Source organism: Sitophilus oryzae, unplaced genomic scaffold, assembly GCF_002938485.1.
Source record: "Sitophilus oryzae breed Bouriz unplaced genomic scaffold, Soryzae_2.0 scaffold_111_pilon_pilon, whole genome shotgun sequence".
Lineage (NCBI taxonomy): Eukaryota > Metazoa > Arthropoda > Insecta > Coleoptera > Curculionidae > Sitophilus > Sitophilus oryzae.
In genome coordinates, this window is record NW_022145749.1 from 9,779,185 (window position 1) to 9,801,688 (window position 22,504).

Consider the following 22,504-nt stretch of genomic DNA (forward strand, 5'->3'; position numbering starts at 1 on the left):
AGTCGTTTAGTCCGGAAACCCATGCTGTGTCGTATTTACTTGCTGGAGTGACATAGTGCGTGGTTATATGTTTCTTTTTAAAAACGCGTGTAAGATTTTTGTTGAACTTTTGAACTGTTATTTCTAAGTTTTGGTAATTTGTATATCTTATTTAAAATGGGATACAAATGTGTTTATTTATAAGGAAAAATAAGATATTTATAGTATAAAAAATTAATTTATTTAACAAAATTTAATTAACAATGTGACAAAATAGTTACCTTTCTATTGGTTCTATCGGACTTTTTTCGACTATATAAATCTTTATTTGTAAACTTTAATACATCAAATATTTTCAATCTAATAAATCATTTAATGATGTAAATCATTTAATGATGGAAATTTCTCACATGGGTGGTCAAATTCTATAGTTTTCATTATATCAAACAGCCTCTGAGAAATGTTTTCAACTCAAAATGCCTTTAATTATGTTTGACTACATCATTAAAAAGGGTCTTCAAATACATCAATGTGATATTTGCTTAAAATTTGCAAAAGAATCCGAATCTCTGGATAACTCGAAATTATTTATCCATTTAAAAGCCTTTGATCATGAAAGTTGAAAAATATGTTCATTTTATTTACAGGCTGGAAAAATTATTTATATTAAATTTTGATGAGTTTTGCACTGAAGAAAACATTCAGAGGCTGTTTGATATAATGAAAACTATAGAATTTGACCAACCATGTGAGAAATTTCCTCTTATTTACATAATTAAATTATTTATTAGATTGAAAATATTTTATGCATTAAAGTTTACAAATAAAGATTTATATAGTCGAAAAAAGTCCGATAGAACCAATAGAAAAGTAACTATTTTGTCACATCTTTAATTAAATTTTGTTAAATAAATTAATTTTTTATACTATAAATATATTTTTATTCCTAATCTCCTACGAACTGATATAATATGACGAGTAATCTATTAAATTACTGTGAGATTATATGCCTCGATAACATATTGGTGCAGATTATATTTTCACCCAAACAAATAATAACCCAAACTATACATTGATGCGGATTGTCTATGAACTCTTTCTGAAGGTCACAGAAACCTGAACGCGGAATTCGGTGTTCTTTCGCATCTGTTATAGTTAATTTGTGACGATGTAATGCCCATCTTAATTACTAAAATTAAAAAAAAAATAAAATAATCATACTAAGATCGACTAAGGAACAGAGTATTGAACAAGAAACTTAACCATCCAATATAATAATCTCTGAGCGACGAGAGAAAATCACTCGCCTAATCGAGCTCGATCTCGGTCGGATATCCATCCTCCTCCTCCTGCTCTCCTCCTCTCGGTTCCCAACAGCCCCACGGGCCGGGTCCGCGATGCCCCCCGATAAGCCCCGGTAATTGCTGTACAAATATTTTTACTGCGGCCGCGGCACCGGCTGCCCCATATGACGCGGGGGGCGGGTCGCGTCACGTCCTGCTCCGGAGGCGGGGCTCGCACTTCATGAACCGAACCGCCGACCGGCCGCAGCAACGTGCGTCTCGTTAACTTTCTGATTTACGGGGCCGATCTGTTGCGGCGCGGCGCGGTGCATACGTACTCTTCTTCTTGCTCGGATGCAGGAGAATAGATATATAGATATAGATATAGGGATGGGAACGGAGATCGAGATGTAATCGGGGTTATCGATAAAATGTGTCCAATTATTGCAAAGAAAAGTTGCCAATAAGAAACGTCAATGTTGCGCGCAACCTGGGGCAGTTCCTCAAAAAGAACTAATCTGAATTTTATCGTTCTTCTATTTATTCCAAAAAAAGATTCGTCATAGATACAAAAAATATACTGAAAACTGGATAAAAAAATCCTTAATCTTGATCAAATATGTGTCTGAAGATAGAGATTCTTTAATTAATTTAAATAGGAGTAAAAATAGGAAATAATCATTACACGATTATGGTAGGTTGTATTAATGGTTGGTAGAATTGGTAGAACTGCATTATACCGGGAAAACAATTACCATATTTTCGGATAGCCAGGTCTCACTGAAAGCGCTTGAAGCAATGAAATGCAGGTCTATCATAATTAATAATATTCACTGTTAATATCTATCATAATAAATAATATCTCATAATAAATGATATTCACTGTTAAGCTTCATTCAGAACCTCGCAATTAGTGGAATAAATTAGTCGTTTCAATTAGCGTAGAAGTTTGTTCCTTTAATTTCAATTTAAGCATTCAGAACGTCAAAATATATTTTGAATATATTCCACTAAGTGGTAGACATTTTGTGATCAAACTTTTAACTTTTTCACTAATTAAGCTTGATTTTCATGCATCCGTTGTCCGGTCTTTAAATTCAACCAATAAAATTAATATCGTATCGTCGGATAACGGATGCATGAAAATCAAGCTTTATACTTCAAAATTTGCGAAAAATGTCACAGAGGCATTAGTTTGACAAGCTCAATGGGAAGATTGTATGGCAGGATATTAAAAGAGAGAGTAGAAGAAAGCTTCCAAGAAATAGGAGAACAAGGTGGTTTCCGCGCTGGGCGTTTTTGTATAGACAACATATTTGTGTTACAACAAATAATTGAAAAAAGGAGAGCTCGAAATTTGGACACGCATCTGCTATTTATAGATTTAGAGAAAGCCTATAACACGGTGCCTTTGAAGAAATTATTTGAAATCTTGGTTGAGACAAATGTGAGTAAAACATATATCAATGCAATTTGGAATATGTACAAAAATCCAAAAAATATGATCAGACAGGGGAAGTTCCTATCGGAATCCTTTCTGACATCAAAAGGACTCAGACGGGGGTGTAGTTTATCACCTACCTTATTTAAAATATATATCCACGAGGCATTGAAAAACTGGAGAAAGAAGAGTAGAGCATGGGAATAGAGATTGACAATCACTGTCTATCGACCTTGTTTTTTGCAGACGACCAAGTTATCATTGCAGGTTGTGAGGAGGATGCCGACTATGTTCAGGAAACTTGAGGAAGAATACGATAGATGGGGACTCAATATCAACCTCACAAAAACCGAATACCTGAAAGTAGGAGAAGAACAAACTGAAGATTCTGAACTACACATACATAAAATTAAAAGGTGTAGCGAATATAAATATTTAGGAAGTATTATATCTGAAGAAGGGAACTCCAAGAAAGGTATACATAGCAGAGTTCAACAAGGGAAGAAAGTAATCGGTCTTTTAAACCCTCTCCTGTGGTCAAATAAAACATCCATCCAAACAAAGCTAAGGATTTACAAAGCAATCGTAGAGCCAATTTTAACATACGGTGCCGAATGCTGGCAATTTACATCGAAAGAAAGAAGGATGGTCGAGTCAGTGGAGATGGACTTTCTCAGGAGAGCATGTCGAATATCAAGGATGGAGCACATTAGAAATGAGGAGATCAGGCAAAGAACAAGGTGAATATATACCAGCACCGACAACAACGAATTGAGACAGCTACTATGGTATGGGCACGTAAAAAGAATGGGAGGGGAAAGATGACCAAAAAGGGCAACGGAGTATCGTCCACAAAGCAGAAAGAAAAGAGGAAGACCTACAACTACGTGGTTAGAAGGAGTAGACCAGTACATGAGAGATAGAGCTATTAACCAGGAAGAATGGCAAAATCGAACAATATGGAGGTCGAAATGCGGGATGCGGCAGAAGCTGTAGGACCCCCGCTTTATATATATATATATATATATATGTCATTTTGGCCATTGATGATCTTCCGTCAAGAGAAATTGTGGTTAGGAATCAAAAGTTGATTGTTTTATACACTATGGATACAACTGACTAACGCAAGCTGTTGCTAGGATATTCTATTCATTTTAATTGTATTTTTTAAATATTGTGAATGATAGTAAACTAAAAAGTATAAAGTGTAATTGATACCACTAATTTATTCCACTAATTGCGAGGTTCCGAATGAAGCTTCATCCAAACTTCATCAAACCAAAAGTTTATTGTTCTGAATGAGTTCTAATTGCGAAGTTCTGAATGAAGCTTAAGAAACTACTCAGTTTTCTAGGAGATAAGCTAAAAATCTGTTAGTGGTATAGAGTCCAATCAAAATAGAGGGGTCACTTGGAAAAAAGTGTAGGAAAGCTAATAATTATTGATTTGATTGGTTCATTTGACGTGAAAGAGAAGTTTCCTAGGTTTGCATGGTTGCTCGACCACCAATCGACTCAGGAGGCCCAAAAGATGGTAACATATTCTTCAACTTTTTTCAGATTTTTGCTATAGTTCCGAAACGTGGCGTTCCAGCGAATATTTGGTTATGACGTAAATCAAAGAGAATTAAGTTCTCTATCAAATAACAAATAAACTCATTTAATTCAGTTGAGTAGTATGGCTGAAATCGAATGAATGAAATCGAATTGATATTACCATAGAAACGCCCTTTGATTTTTAGGAAAAATTCAACCATATCTTCATGTTTTTCTCTAAAACGATATGAAAAGTTGGAAAAGTATAAACGGGGTTAACCATTTTAGAACAAGCAAAATTTTTTATGAACAATGCATTTTTCTCAAAATGTCAATAATAAAAAAGTTTTTCCTCTTGTAAAGAAAATCCGGGGACATACTGTATACGATCTGGTCATTGAAACTGCGTGATCTGGATTTTAACGTGTAAGACAGTGATGATGTCGACAGCTTAATGGAAAATCTTTAAAATTTTGTATTTTGATTACAGATGTGGATTTATTTAAAAAATCAGAATGTATTTGGGGCTTTAACACAACGTAAAGAAAGGCTTACGACACATTCGGCAGACTATTCTATATCTCACCCCTCGCATCTGTTGCTTCCCTTATTTACTCCAACCTCCCCTCTCGACTACTATATTCGCCACCCTCTCCGCTAACCGGCGCCACTTCATAATTTAGGCGCCCGCGTCATCAAACTGTACGCGGGGCGTCGTTGCGGCCAAACTAATGGGTGACTAAAGGGCCCCATTTAGACCTTCCGCTAGGGGCGCGCACCTGTGGCCCATGCCGCCCGAAACAATGGCCCATTAATGCCATGCTCTCTCGTCCGCTCCGCTGTGCGGTCGCTGGTGCTGATACACAAATTGCTACCTGTTGTTGTTATTGTGCGGTGCCGTCTGTCAGTTCGTTCGCAGGCGACTTGGAGGGTGTACAGTGTACAGGAGGTCCGTTTTTCTACACTGGAAATCTACAAAATAAAATTATATTTTTGTGTAAACACCTCTGGTGTTGAATCCAAAGGGGCACCCACCGTGAAACCGGTTTAAACAAAAAATTAATACTGTTTGACCAGCGGATCTGTAGCTACGGAAGGAATGCGAGAAAAAAAAATCGATATTGCCACGTTTATCTATAAAATTGCAAAATTGCCAGACATGAACTATAAATTTAATATATTTTTATTATATATAATGTGTTTAGCATATATTCTGATGTATATTACTAAGGAATTTTAACGTAGTTCATATTGTTCGATATGTTTTATTTAATAACTTATTTCTTTCATTCTGAGTGCGACAAGTAAACTCTCACCCAAATTTTCATTGCCACTCGCAAATTGACAAGCAAAAAAGACAGTCTCGAAGTGTCAATATTAAAGACGTGAGGTTGACATTTAAATATTTTTAGCCGACCATACCAACAGGTATGGTAGGCTATTAAGATCGGCAAAAAAAGGTTTTTTTAATTTCACTCAAAATGAGTTATTTGGGTTATAAATGACTTAAATACAAAATATTTTCATGGTGTCTGTCTGTCTGTCCGTCTGTAACACGATAACTCAAAAACCGCTAAACCGATTTTAACCAAATTTGGCACAAAAATACTGTGGCACCCGAGAATCTGGCCATTAGTTTTTGGTGGGGGTGGGGGGTTGGTAAGGTGGTATGGGAGGGGGTTAAAATTTTTAAAAATCGGAACTCCAAAATTCCAGTAGCTAGCGAAACGCGGTTTTCAATTTAAGATTAGGAATAATATTTGCAACAAAATTTGTAATAACATCAAAATCAGTCAAAGTCGCAGTTTTTGAGATAAAAAAAAATTGGAAAAATTCCTTTACTTTGAAACTAAAAGAACTGCCTACCAACTTTTTATTAACATATTTTAGTATGGGCGGCTATACGTGCCTCCCGGCGCCAATTTTTTTTATTTTTTGATTATTTTATTACGTTGCTTTTTAATATGTATCTTTTATTATATTTCATCATGTAAACAAATTATTAAACACCATTATGAAGAAGCAACGTTAAAATTCCTTCATTTTCTATAACACTCTTTGAATAAGAAGACTAAGGAAGGAGCATAATGCTATCCATGTATTCATGCATGGTGGACGGAAAAAGCGCCATAAAAGCACTCTAGGGTGGGGATCCTTGACAGTTCTGTTTAACGATTCATTTGACACATTTGAATTTGATTTGAAATTTTGTGGATTTGTCAGTCTTTACGGAGCTTATTTTATGTTATTTATTATTTATTCTACTACTGATAGTTGTATAAAGGTAGTAAATCTAGATGGAAATTGTGGCAGAACTTAAATTAACAGTGACACTATCGCGATTTATCGAAAAAGATTCTAAAATAGTTGGTTGTGTAGCGTGCGGTAGATCTCGGCAAAAATTGAGTGAAATAATGGAAAACAACTTTTCGCTAGTAAGTGACTATATGTATAATATACGTACGTGTAGTAAACCGATCATTTATGAAATTCACTTAAATTAACTAAATTATATATTTTTCTTGCATTTTAGCTTTTATTTATTACTTGTCAAAGATTAGATGTCAAAGAATTTAGATACGCTAATTTGACTTACCTGCTTCAGTAGCGTATCGGATGTTTGTGTTAATAAATACTTATTATAACTTATCTATTTTTATTAGAATTATATATTTTTATAACAATTTTAATAACTGCCAACATTTATTCACAACGTAACATAAAACAACAAATTATTGAGTCTACCCCACGTCTACCCTACATCATAGTTTTACATTTTTTAAATAAAATTAGAACGACACTGATAAACCGGAATTTAAGTCGGCCATATTTGAGGCCCATCGCGGTGTACCTTTGATTTTTGATATGCTCCTTCCTTAGTCTTCTTATTCAAAGATAATACTCTAAAATTCGATTTAAAAATTTGAAGTTTTTAATGTCATCTTTTCCATTCATCTATGGGGTGTTCCAAAAGTTGTTTTTTTTGTCACAAGATTTTTAAAGTATTTTTTGCTTTTTAATAAGTCTCTTTTGTTTACATGATGAATAATATAACAAAAGAAACATATTAAAAAGCAACGTAATAAAAAATAGTATGTACAACTCGAGAGAACAACTTCGCTCTCGTGGGCAACCGACAACTTTTCGCACTAGTTGCACAATATACTATTTTCTACAAACGTCAAAAAATGACAAGGTTCGCGAATTGATAGCAATGTGCGAAGTGACCCTTTTTTTCATTCTCCTACGTTACCATGACACGGTGCGCGAAGTAATGCGCGAAATACCTATTTCGCACACTGCATGTAAATTATATGAGATTTTGGAATTTTTATTTTTGGAAAATGAACTACTAAATCATAACTAATTATTTATTTCGAAATATTCAAGAATAAACAAATAACTAATATCAAACTTAACACTAATGCATATTCTAGTTATTATTTACAATATTAACATTAATAGTACAACCAGTACACGAACCAATATTTAATCTCAAACTAGACAGTTCTGATTTTGCTTGAGATATGGGGGTTTTGGGACTTGAGACACTATCCAATTTTGATGTAGAGGTACTTGATCCCGGTATTTGACACTCTAAATTTTTATTTGATATTTGAATTTTATTGTTGATAGAATCCTCGACGTATCCCTCGGCCACTATCGAAGATTTCCATTCTCCGTGGTGTTTCAAACTAAATATATCACCCCCTGCATTAGCAAGGAGTGTGGCTGAAGTTCTCCGGAAACACTGACCTGTGTAGGCCTCATAATCTGGCAGCTTCAAGTGTTTTGCTATCATGCTAGGCATCTTACCAATAGAATTTATGCCGGTCACTTGGTTAAGACATCTATTATTTTGATATTTTAAAAACAATCTGCGACTGGTAGCATTTCTTGGACGAAGAGCTGAGTATTATATTTAAAATTTGAGTGACAAGTGATTACTTTAAAATGTAAAAAGTGTATAAAACTGAAAAAATCTAATCGAGTTATTTTATTAAAAAATTACGGTATGTGTTAATACAAAACAAGCAAGGGTGTATTTTAAACAAAACACTACATACCAAAAAAAATATAAACTAGATATCTTACTTTCAAGCTCAAGCAACTTCCTGCATTTATTACTACATTTTTTATCAATACGAGTATAATTTATGTACAAATAAAAAAAAATAATATTGCAAAGGCATAATAAGAAAACATAAAAAAAATGTTTTATTAATAATAACACTTACTGAATTTTATACCTTAAAAGTTGATTAATTAATTTTAATCATAATTTTTTAAACCAGTATCTTTTGACATTATCTCTCTGCAGTACTAAAATTTATTATTTACCTATCGTGTGATGTTATTTTACAGATAGACACTTTAGTTTTTGGTACCATATAGGAGATGGTATACAAACTTTATTTGTGGCTAATACAACTCTCTGGCTGTAAACTGTATCTCTGGGCACTGAATATTAACTGTAAACTATGGTCTGGGTCAACACTTAATTTTCCCTCGAGTTTCCTCCACTTAATTTTAAAAAAACCGAACACACGTAATAACACATTCCAAAATGCAAAATATTTATCATTTCTATTTGACATAATTTGACACAAAATTATAACCTATAATTTGGCAAGGGTTTGACAACTCTCAAAAATCTTAAGCCGAGTTCAACGGCGTCCGTTTGTCGTTCATCGCTCCGTCAAACCAATAATATTGAAATATGATCTGTCATTTTTGAAATAATCCAATAAAATTGGTTAAAAACAACGACGCATGACGGATTTATATATAAATCCATCCATAGTTAACTTAAAAAATTAGAAACTTTTTTTTTATTGAGATAAATAGATTGGTATGGAGTCATCTGCTTTTTTTTTCTGTCATCGTCTGTCGAAATCTTACATGAGAAAAAAAAAACAGAATATATTCACTTGCAGAACAAGATCGAAAGATGGAAATCCGTTAAGTGAACTATATAAATTTCCCAGCTTTACTTGTCACCTACCTGTCACAATCGATTCAAACCTTTAGATACAAATCCAAACGCTTTTATGGCACTCCTCGTCTGTCATCATATCGAAGCATCATATAAACTCTCTTATTCCTCCGTGATAAACAAATATATTCAGATATATTATAACCTGCCCCAAACCTGCCCAACTGTAGATAGTTAATTCTATCAACCAGCCGGATAGCCCTGGCAGCTGTAGCCATTAAAGCAATATACTTCTATTACCTAAAATATTCGGTGGCGCTCGTAAATATTACCAGTCTGTCATATCACGCCAATTTGACACCATGTCGTTTAGAAAACACTTCAAATTCAACAATTTTGATTTCTCCAAATTTAAACCCAAATTATGTACACAACAGCGGCACGTAAGCACCAGTTACGATTTTGTAGTGATCGGCGGCAGTTCCGGTGGCTTGGCTGCAGCCAAAGAGGCCAGTTCTCTGGGAGCGAAAGTTGCTCTAGTCGATTCGCCGCGATTCGAAAGCAAACACTTAAAATGGGGCATAAACGGAAGTTTTATTAAAGGAGTTTCCATTCCAAAAAAGCTAATGCATCATGCTGCCTTATTCAAAGATGCTATTCACGACGCCAAGTGGTACGGATGGCAAATGGATGGGCCTGTGAATCACAACTGGCTGGAGTTAAGACACGCTATCGAAAATTACATTAAATTATTAAACAAAGATAATGAGGCTAAGTTATCCGATATAAACGTAGAGTATATTAACGCAACCGCATCATTCAAAGACAGCACAACAATTCAAGCTACGACTGAGCTGGGTGATTTTAATCTAAAGGCCAAATATTTTCTCATATCTGTCGGAAGCAGAGCTCAATATCCTGACGTATACAACGCTACAGAATACGGAATAACTTGTGACGACATCTTTAATCTTGAGAAGCCTCCTGGAAACACCATGATTATCGGCGCCGGTCATTCCGGATTGGAAAGTGCAGGATTCCTTAACGGTTTGGGATATAAAACAACCGTCATGGTACGATCTATTCCACTAAGAGGTTTTGATCAACAGATGGCTGGAATTGTAGTCAACGAAATGCAAAGTAAAGGAGTGGTGTTTCTGGATAGGTGCATACCAAAGTCCATTAAAAAATCAACTTCTGGAAAGTTATTTGTATCCTGGACCAATATTGCTAATGAATCGTTTAAAGAAGAATTCGATACTGTAGTTTTTGCTGTGGGTCGACGAGCTTTAACAAAAGAACTTAAGGTGGAGAAGGCTGGAGTTAGAGTGACTGGAGATGAAGGAAGAATACAAACTTTTAATGAACAAACTAATGTCCCTCATATTTATGCCATAGGGGATGTTTTATACAATAAACCATCACAAACTCCAGTATCTGTTTATTCGGGAAAATTGCTATCCAGAAGATTGTTTGGTAATAGTACCCTAACAATGGATTATGATAACGTACCCACAACCATTTTTACCCCTTTAGAATACGGATTCATCGGATCAACGGAAGAAGAGGCTATGAATCTCTACGGAGAAAATAACATTGAAGTTTATCACTCCTATTATAAACCTACAGAATTTTTTATTCCGCAAAGACCTATAAACAACTGTTATTTGAAAGTAATTTCGTTGCGAGAAGGAGACCAGAAAGTTTTAGGGATGCATTATATAGGAACACATTCAGAGACGATCTTGAAGGGATTTTCAACTGCTATGAAATGTAATTTAACGGTGAAGGCTTTGATGAACACTGTGGGCATTCATCCAACTATTGCCGAGGAATTTACTAGAATAAATGTCACGAAAAGATCAGGAAAAAATCCCAAACCAGCCTCTTGTTGCAGCTAATATTTTGTATGTGTCTATTGTCAGTTTTATGAATATATTATTTTTGGAAAATTAATTTTGTATTATTATTAGGCAACGGCCCAGCTACGTCGAAACACCGGTTCCCATTAGAACACCGAAGTTAAGCGACGTAAGGCGATACTAGTGGATGGACGGGTTCGAAACTCTGTATCGTGCTGTTGTCCAAAAAAAGGCAAAAGTGTAAAATCTATTGACACACACTGCTCATTCATGCCGGTTCGAGGCCGGATGAGATCGGATATCTCGCGAGTAAGATTCGATTCAGACACTTGCCAAGTCGGTAGGCCATTGACCATGATATGACCGAGGACCGCGGTTCGGATTCCGCGTAAACAAAGTAGGCCCCGTCCAGATTAGCCCTGGCAGCAAAAAGGAGACGTTAACTGAAATCTTTACTTTACTTTAATTTTGTATTAATTATAACAATTTCTTAAGATATAAACAGAAAAAAATAGCAACACAATTTTTTTTCGAAATTTATATTTTATATGAAAATTAATGCTGAGTGACATAAATAACTCAATAGGCCAAGTTTATAAGTATTTTAATGGATAACAAATGTATTTTTTTATCTATTCAAAAGTTATAATTATTTTCAGCTATTAAAAGTTAAACATGGCATTTATGTTGAGTTTAAATTGAGATATAAATTTTTGTCGGTAAACTTCTGTTTTCATATTACATTGTATTTTAATTGGTATATAATTAATGAGATAAATGAATCCAATTCATTTAAAATATATGAGCTTTTAAAATCATACAATTAGTTTTAAATATATGTTTTTTTATTTACAATCGCATAATGCAATGTTGACATTACTAACGTTTTAAAGTATTGAAAGTGTTGCCATTAGTTACCTTCACTTCCCTCTTCCAGCTTCTTCACTTGCCTTTTTCTTCCATTTCTCTTGCTTCAGCTTTTTCTGCAGCTTCTTCAAGTTCAGGTGGAGGACCATTATTAAACTAGTCTTCATTATCATTATTTTGGGTTTTTTTGATGTACAAATTCGAAGGAAACGAGAAAAGTAATGCAAAGTAAAGGAGTGGTATGTCTGGACAGGTGCATACAAATTAAATTAAAAAATCAACTTCTGGAAAATGATTAGTATCCTGGACCAATATTGTTAATGAATCATTTAAAGAAGAATTCGATACCGTGGTTTTTGCTGTGGGTCGACAAGCCTTAACAAAAGAACTTAAGGTCGAGAAGGCTGGGATCAGAGTGATTAGAGATGAAGAATTAATACAAACTCTTAATGAACAAACTAATGTCAGGTCATATATATGCCACAGGGGATGATTTATGCAATAAACCGTCACAAACTCCGGTATCTGTTTATTCGGGAATATTGCTATCAAGTAGATTGTTTGGTAATAGTACCCAAACAATGGATTATGATAACGTACCCACAACCATTTTTACTCCTTTAGAATACGGATTCATCGGATCAACGGAAGAAGAGGCTATGAATCTTTACGGAGAAAATAACATTGAAGTTTATCACTCCTATTATAAACCTACAAATTTTTTTTTTCCGCAAAGACCTATAGACAACTGTTATTTGAAAGTAATTTCGTTGCGAGAAGGAGACCAGAAAGTTTTAGGGATGCACTATATATGAACACATTCAGAGACGATCTTAAAGGGATTTTCAACTGCTATGAAATGTAATTTAACGGTGAAGGCTTTGATGAACACTGCATTCATCCAACTATTGCCGAGGAATTTACTAGAATAAATGTCACGAAAAGATCAGGAAAAAATCCCAAACCAGCCTCTTGTTGCAGCTAATATTTTGTATGTGTCTATTGTCAGTTTTATGAATATATTATTTGTGGAAAATTAATTTTGTATTAATTATAACAATTACTTAAGATATAAACAGAAAAAAATAGCTTTTTTTGAAATTTACATTTTATATGAAAATTAATACTGAGTGACATAAATAACTCAATAGCCCAAGTTTATAAGTATTTTAATGGACAACAAATGTATTTTTTATCTACTCAAAAGTTGTAATTATTTTCAGCTATTAAAAGTTGAACATGGCATTTATGTTGAGTTTAAATTGAGATATAAATTTTTGTCGGTAAACTTCTGTTTTCATATTACATTGTATTTTAATTGGTATATAATTAATGAGATAAATGAATCCAATTCATTTAAAATATATGAGCTTTTAAAATCATACAATTAGTTTTAAATATATGTTTTTTTATTTACAATCGCATAATGCAATGTTGACATTACTAACGTTTTAAAGTATTGAAAGTGTTGCCATTAGTTACCTTCACTTCCCTCTTCCAGCTTCTTCACTTGCCTTTTTCTTCCATTTCTCTTGCTTCAGCTTTTTCTGCAGCTTCTTCAAGTTCAGGTGGAGGACCATTATTAAACTAGTCTTCATTATCATTATTTTGGGTTTTTTTGATGTATAAATTCCAAGGAAACGAGAAAAGTAATGCAAAGTAAAGGAGTGGTATGTCTGGACAGGTGCATACAAATTAAATTAAAAAATCAACTTCTGGAAAATTATTAGTATCCTGGACCAATATTGTTAATGAATCATTTAAAGAAGAATTCGATACTGTGGTTTTTGCTGTGGGTCGACAAGCCTTAAAAAAAAGAACTTAAGGTCGAGAAGGCTGGGATCAGAGTGATTGGAGATGAAGAATGAATACAAACTCTTAATGAACAAACTAATGTCAGGTCATATGCCACAGGGGATGATTTATGCAATAAACTGTCACAAACTCCGGTATCTGTTTATTCGGGAATATTGCAATAGATTATGATAACGAACCCACAACCATTTTTACTCCTTTAGAATACGGATTGGATTCATCGGATTAACGGAAGAAGAAGCTATTAATCTCTACGGAGAAAATAACATTGAAATTTATCACTCCTATTATAAACCAACCGAATTTTTTATTCCGCAATTTTAGGGATGCATTATATAGGAACACATTCAGAGACGATCTTGAGGGGATTTTCAACCGCTATGAAATGTATCTTAACGGTGAAGGTTTTAATGAAAACTGTGGGCATTCATCCAACTATTGCCGAGGAATTCACTACAATAAATGTCACGAAAAGATCAGGAAAGAATCCCAAACCAGCCTCTTGTTGCAGCTAATATTATGTATATGTCTATTGTCAGTTTTATGAATATATTAATTCTGGAAAATTAATTTTCTATTAATTATGGCAAATTTACTTAGACATAAACAGAAAAAATAGGTTAATCAGAATTTTTTCGAAATATATGAAAATTCATACTGAGTTAATATAATATCGCAATAGGCTTTAAATATTTACACTTGGGTATAAGTATTTTAATGGATAACAAATGTATTGTTTATCTCGTCTCAAAAGTTATAGCCATTTTAAGCCATTAAAAGTTGAACATGGCATTTATGTTGAGTTTAAACTGTGTTATAAATTTTCGTCGGTAAACTTCAATTTTCATTACTGTATTACATTGTATTTTAATGAGTTAATTAAAGACATTAATGAATTCAATTCAATTAAAATATATTAAGCTTTCAAAACCACTCAATTAGTTTAAAATATGTACTTTTTATTTACAACCACATAATGTAATGTTGACATTACTGATGTTTTAAATTTTAAAGTAGGCATAGAAAACTACCTTTATTTCCCTCTTCCATTTCCTTCACTTGTCTTCTTTTAGTTCTGCTGGGGCACCACTGTTAAACTAGTATTTATTTTCTGTATTCAGAATTGTCATTATTATGATTATGAGTGTATTTTTTTAAACATCGCTGCGTTGAATCCAAATGGAAGCCAAATAAAGGTACGGGAATTTTTCCGGAAGGCCTTGACATTGCAAGGTCCTATCGTCTTCTGGCTAGATCGTGTTAAGAGATACTTACCATTTGGAAGATCTGCGAATGGCTGAGCAAGGCGGAAACCTGCGATAATCATTGACAGCCAAGCAGCCATATTGGCGATAATATAATACTGCTAGGTTTGCGGCGATATATACGGAACACTAGCCAACTGGTGACCATGCCGCGAGAATGCGCATCCCTTTTAACGAAGTTTTCCGAAATTGCAACTTTAAATAATAAAAAATAAAATCAAACTTTAATCAACCAACCGACATGAAATGCTTAACGTTTTAAGAGGTAGGTATATCTCCTCCCGTAGTCAGAAGCAAAAAAAAAACATTTATTTTCCTACACCTACTGTAACGTCGATTTTATTCGACCGAAGGATATTTAAAGTCACTCAATGGTGATCAGACCAACAATATAATCCGAAAATAAAAGGATAACAAATCGAACGTAAGAGTCTCCCTTTTAAAACATCTTCGAGGACGCTTTTAAGCACACTTTACGTCCAGCACACGAGATATCTTGACCGTAAAAAAGGATCGATCGACAGTTGACCACAAACGATTAGTACGGTCTAATGAAACGTCAACGTGAAACTTGCTTCCCAGTTTACGACTCTCGCCACTTTCTATAGCTCTTTCATTTCGCAGGCCGCAATTGAAGAAGGTCCATTTGCAGCGATCGAAACTAATCTTTCTACGGTTTTTTTCTTGTGTAGAAAATGTCTGGCGACGCGTAAATAACCCAGTGGTGTAGTCTGGTCTTGAATAGTCCCAGCTAACGAGTTTATAGTTTTAGAGTATGTTTAAATATTTTAAATTAAATTAAAAAAGGAAATCGCACCTATACATTTTTTAAAAATTTTATTTGAATGAAAAGTTGTAATTTATTTAATGTTAAACTACAGTGACCGGCACGAAAAACGGACTCTTCCCGAAATTTTCTCTTTTTTTTAAGTTTATATATTTTGTTCTATTGTACCGATTTTGGTAAATTTTTAGGCAATGCGTAGCTAAATTATTTGAATCTTTAGTCTTTTTTAAATTAAAAAATTGGCGCCGGGATGCACGTATAGTATAGCCGCCCATACTAAAATATGTTAATATCTCGAAAACTGCGACTTTGACTGATTTTGATGTTATTACAAATTTTGTTGCAAATATTATTCCTAATCTTAATTTGAAAACCGCGTTTCGCTAGCTACTGTAATTTTGGAGTTACGATTTTTTTAAATTTTTAACCCCCTCCCATACCCCCTTACCAACCCCCCACCCCGACCAAAAACTAATGGCCAGATTCTCGGGTACCACAGTATTTTTGTGCCAAATTTGGTTAAAATCGGTTCAGCGGTTTTTGAGTTATCGTGTTACAGACGGACAGACAGACAGACACCATGAAAATATTTTGTATTCAGGTCATTTATGACCCAAGTAACTCATTTTGAGTGAAATTAAAAAAACTTTTTTTTGCCGATCCTAATAGCCTATCATACCTATTGGTATATGGTCGGCTAAAAATAAAGTACTCATCTGTCTATTATACGAGGAGGAATAAAATGTTATTATTTTGGTGGAAGTTAAAAAAACTCTCTGTGAAATGGTTTATCAAAGTAAAGAATTTAAAAACCTCTTTATTATCAAGGTGCATCTATTCTCAATAGTTTGATTTTTTATTGATCTCAATAGCTTTTTTTTGTTGGAGATATTCGAGCTTAAAGACGACAATGACGATTTACACTAATTTAACATTAAAAGCATGCATTTGATTTTGTTCCACATCAACACACAGATAAAATAGTGGATATTGTTTTATAAATATTCCACAGGAATAAATAAAACAAACTATTTTATTAATAATAACACTTACCAAATTTTATACCTTAAAGGCTGATTAATTAACTTTAATCTGAATTTTTTTAAACCAGTACCTTTTGACATAATTTTTCTGCAGTACTAAAATCCATTATTTACCTATCGTGTGATGTCGTTATTTTACAGCTACTCCAGTAGTATATGTTTAGTACGATTCTTGTAGCATATACGAGATGCACTTATCTACGACGAGATGGTATACAAACTTTATTGATGGTAACTTTATTGGTGTATAAGGCTTTCCGCCCGGACAGCGAGTATTAACTATAAACTGTGCTCTGGGTCTACAGTTAATTTTCCCTCGATTTTTTCTCCACTTGACTTCAAAAGACAGAAAACAAACGTAATAACATGAATCAAAATGCATCATCTTCCAAAACGCAGGGTTTTTGACATAAGTGACACAAAATTATAACCTAAAATTTGGCAAGACTTTGACAAGCCTCAAAAATCTAAAGGCGAGTTCATACGCATCGGCATCCGTTTGTTGTTCATCTTTCCGTCAAACCAATAAAATTGAAATATGATCTGTCATTTTTGAAATAAACCAATAAAACTGGTTAAAAACAACAAGAAACGACGCATGACGGATTTATATTTAAACCCATCCATAGTTAACTTGAAAAATATTAGAAACTTTTTTTCGGACATCTTACACCTGAGAAAAAAAAACAGAGATTAGCAATTCCTTTGTAGTTTTAAATTAGGTCTTTGAATGCCTTGCTATGCCTGTGCCCCTGTCTGTTTTTCCATTTGACATTTTGCTTTGCCCTGACCTAGAGTTTTACTTCACTACGAGTTATACATTTGGGTATTACCAGTACGGGCTCTGCACCAAAATAGGATTCTGATGATCCTTGCCTTGCTAGTTCATCGTTTTTTTCCTTGCCTTGGATGCCGCTGTGATTCAGCACTTAGATCTAGAATAATATTCCATTCTGTCAGAGCTCTCAGTTCACCCAGGAATTACTCCCATATGAGTCTCGACGATACCTTTGGCTTTTAAGCGCCTTAAGTGCCGCCTAACTGTCTGTGGGTATACAGGGTGGTCCGAACTGTATTCCGGAAACTTCGGAAGCATATTCTGCAGTTACAAATAAGTAAAAAAGTTCGTATAAATGTATGTCCTAAAATGCTTAGTTTCGGAGATACATGGTGTAGAAGTTTCATTTTTATTTCGATTTTTTCCAAATAATTTCTGAAGTAACGTCAATATTTGGATGAAAATTGGTGGATGGGTGTTTTTTGACATGAGGAGTTTTAACTGTTTTGAAGAGTAATAACTTTTCGTCGGTACCTGTATAAAACTACTGAGTAAAAAATACACATTTACGATTTTTTCTACATAAAAAAGGTCTCTTGGTAAAAATCGCTACGAGTAATGGTTCTCTAGATATTTGGAATCGGCATTATCAATACCTGTCATCATTGACATAAATTAAACATGTTGACTAAATAGTTATTAGACTGAAATCATAAATTTGAAATCTTTTGTGTCAAAAGTTCAAAAGTAATTGTTTAATCATTTCATTTTTTCACTAATTTTTTCGCAGAAAAACTTATGATAAATTTAAAAAAATAAAAATTTATTATTTCAGTCAAATAACACTATAGGTAGGTATACTCAACGTGTGCTTACTTAAGTATTGACTATTTCCATTCTAAATATCTTGAGAACGGTTGCTCGTAGCGATTTTTACCAAGAGACATATTTTACATAAAAAGTCATGCAAATGTATATTTTTTTAGTCAGTGGTTTTATACAGGTACGGTCGAAAAGTTATTACTCTTCAAAACAGTTAAAACACATGTAGGTGGTGCCCCCTACAAATAGTAGTAATTTTGACATCAAAATCAAATTTCTCGTGTCACAAAACTCCCAGATACCAATTTTCATCCAAATATTGACGTTACTTCAGAAATTATTTGGAAAAAATCGAAATAAAAATGAAACTTCTACACTCTGTATCTCCGAAACTAAGCATTTTAGGACATACATTTATACGACCATTTTTACTTATTTTGATCTGTAGAATATGCTGCCGAGGTTTCCGGAATACAGTTCGGACCACCCTGTATATTGATGAGCTTACCTGAGTAAGTTTTCTTCTTGTTTATTAATAATTATTGAAATGATAAAAAAATAATTACAATTAATTGATCTACAAATCGGTAAAAATCATATGAGAATCGGGTAATTTTTTTTTTGATTTGTTCAATAATCAAAATCGATGAATTTCTTTAAAATACAACAGTTACTGGTTCAAAATTATGTGTAAATTGTTGGCAATTCCTTAGTGTTTGTTAACATTTACTGACTTTCCGACTTTCACTGTAATATAATATCAAAATTAGGAAAAACCCCTAAGCCAAGTCGATCTCAAAAGAAATACCCCATTTTTCTAAGAGAGCCGAATTTGAACAAGAAATATCGACAGATAGAGAGGGCGCGGTAACAGGAGAAGAGAGGCACCAGAGCCTGGATCGTTCGTCGAATCCGCGCGCGGGAGTTCAATAAGCTGGAACTAAACTGGATGTATGGAAGTTATCAAGTTTTATGTCGGGACGTTATCGCGGTTAGCGGGTCACATTTCAGGCCCGTATCGGGCATTTTTCATTGTAATAAGCGATGGCAACTCTTTTTTATTTTTTATCTTTACGATCGGCGACGGGCGGGCGCGCCTCGTGTATGTGATGTGCGAGCGGGTGTCTGCGTGTGTGTTGGTATGTGTGTGAGAGCGCTGGGGCGTAGTTAAGATATAAAGGTGTTAAAAAAAATGGGTAAACATTTTGTTTATTTCGATTTTCGGGTTTTGTTTGCGGCCGATCGAGTTTTTCATTTGCCCAAACAGATAAGAAAAAATAGAGATGATCGTTTTTTTATCGTATACCGGGTGCGTCTCAAAAGTGGCTCACCTCTATAACTTTTTTATTTCTTTAGATAAAAAATCGAGATTTGGTATGTTAGTATATATATGACATAAATTAGGATTGATTGACGTATTCAATTGTTTTTGGCCACTTCCTGTTTCACCGAAAATGATTACAACTTTTGATTTCTAAATGGAACTCCACTATTTTTTTACTTTATTCGATAGAAAATGACATTCTGAATAAAATTACATATCATATGTCAATTTTTGACATTCTCGCTTAATAAAAAATCGTATTTTAAAATTCAATCTAGAGTGCCATGGCTATGTTAAAAACACTAATTCTTAATCAAGGAGCCTTGGAAAGATAGATTTGATCGTCTAATGTTTTTAGTGTCTTGTCCTGGCTAGTTAGAAAATGCTCAAATCATATTTTTAATCATATCTCAATTTTTCAAATGGAACGATGGTGTATCATTAGCATATTTGAAAAAAGCATTTTTTACGAATAATTTGATAATACACACTTGGTATTTCGAGTCAAATTTTCGTTACGAACCGCAAGTTATAATAATTTCAAATACACCATATGCGAAAATGTCAAAAGTTATTGACATATGATATGTCATTCTATTCAGAGTGTTATTTTCTTTCGAATAAAGTAAAAAAATACCGATGGTGCTATTTAAAAATCAAAAGTTGTAGTCATTTCCGGTTAACAGGAGGTGGCCGAAAACAATTGAATAACGTCAATCAATCCTAATTTATGTCATATACTAACGTACCAAATCTGTTTTTTTTAACTGAAAAAATAAAAAAGTTATAGGGGTGAGCTACTTTTTAGACGCACCCGGTATACAGGGAGAATATATTTTTTATAAAACTCAGGCCGATATTCAAGCATCTACACTCTATTATTTAAAATATGTAAAATAGCATCTTATTTCCGCTCCATTTATGTCTCCAAGAACAGCAGCTTCCAGTACTTTTTCCATTTTAAGTATTAAGTATAAAGAGAATGTTGGACAAGAAATCAAAAAAATTGGCGCCGGGAGTCACGTATAGCCGCCCATACTAAAATATGTTAATAAAAAGTTGGTAGGCAGTTCTTTTAGTTTCAAAGTAAAGGAATTTTACCATTTTTTTTCTCAAAAACTGCGACTTTGACTGATTTTGATGTTATTACAAATTTTGTTGCAAATATTATTCCTAAACTTAAATTGAAAACCGCGTTTCGTTAGCTACTGTAATTTTGGATTTACGATTTTTTAAAATTTTTAACCCCCTCCCGTACCCCCTTACCAACCCCAAACACCCTTACCAACTCCCACCACAAACTAATGGCCAGTTTTTCGGGTGCCACAGTATTTTTGTGCCAAATTTGGTTAAAATTGGTTTAGCGGTTTTTGAGTTATCGTGTTACAATCGGACAGACAGACAGATGGACAGACAGATGGACAGACAGACAAACACCATGAAAATATTTTGTATTTAGGTCATTTATGACCCAAATAACTAATTTTGAGTGAAATTAAAAAAACTTTTTTTTTGCCGATCCTAATAGCCTACCATACCTATTGGTATATGGTCGGCTAAATATGTCGGAAATGTGAACATAAAAAATGAGAATCTTAAGTTAGATCAATAACGTTATAACGATAAAGGATAGATTTACGATATATTTCGAGAAATCTAATTCATCTCTCAAAATACCGTATTTAGTTAACGTTACAGGTTCGAGAACTTTCTATTTACATTTTTTAATACGGTATCATGAGTTATATGCTCACTGGTACAACAACCAAAACTGTTATCACCAAAACAACCCACCGATCTAATTGTTGGAACCGGTATACCGGTTGTAGGACAGGTACTTCGTGATACCGGATACCGGTACTGAAATCTTAGGACCGAACATCCCTACGGTACTCCATGTATATTGTGAGGGGAGGATAAAACAAAATTTTATTACATAGAATGATAAAATAATAATTTGAGGTGGCTATCGGCCTGTTCCACTACAAACTTTTAGATCTATTGTGGTCTTAGACCCTTGGTGGACTCCCATTCCAGGTTACGGATGGAGTCTTCCAGGTTCTTCATTTCCGCTTTTAGTTGGTTTCCGCTTGGAAAACAGAACGATTAGTGGAGTGTCAGCTCTTTTTCTAGCTAGATCAATTGCTTTTTCATTGCCTTCTATTCTTTGGTGAGCGGGCACCCAGAGTAGGAGGACTTTATTTTCTTTGCCTAATTTGTTCAGCTTCTCTAGGTATTCTTTGACCAACTTCGAACTAATGGTTACTGAGTTGATCGCGTTTAGTGCTGCTTGATTATCGGATAAGATGGCTATTTCCTGTTTTCAATAGTTCCTATCTAAGATAAATATTACTCATATTTCTATAGAGTAGATTTCTGCCTAAACTTTTGGATTTTACAATGAAAATAAAAAGAAATGTGTTATGCAATCATTCAATTAATATGACGATCAAATCGTCAATCTATGAATGCAAATTAAATGATCTTATTTTATTAAAAAAATTTAAAAATAAAACTCCATTTTCATGTCTTTAAATATGCAAACTAACGACATTTTGTAGTTCGTGAAATCTTAATCGCAATCCGACGCTGGTAGAGTCTAAGAAAGTGGTAGAGTTTTTTTAGGATAATTAGGATGCACACTGACATGTAATTTTTAGTCGGCCGATTATTTAGTTGCAAAAGTGAAAACAATTCATTCTTATGGAGCCGATCGGCCTAATATTTGATTACATTGCGTTAATATTTGATTACATTGACAGGCAAT

General features: G+C 33.9%; 2 protein-coding genes across 2 annotated transcripts in view; both read left to right on the forward strand.

The window, feature by feature from the left end:
* The window catches only part of LOC115885819 (zinc finger protein ush), a 461,524-nt gene that overhangs the window by 24,823 nt on the left and 414,197 nt on the right, over positions 1 to 22,504 (forward strand). The window lies entirely within an intron of this gene.
* Positions 9,523 to 11,135, forward strand: LOC115885837 (thioredoxin reductase 1, mitochondrial-like). The gene has a single exon (XM_030904863.1). The coding sequence runs from the start codon at positions 9,537 to 9,539 to the stop codon at positions 11,073 to 11,075; it is 1,539 nt and encodes a 512-aa protein (XP_030760723.1). The 5' UTR covers positions 9,523 to 9,536; the 3' UTR covers positions 11,076 to 11,135.

What these genes read in the sequence shown, in the direction of transcription:
- LOC115885837 (XM_030904863.1), top strand. Translation starts at nt 9,537, where the DNA reads ATGTCGTTTAGAAAACACTTCAAATTCAACAATTTTGATTTCTCCAAA.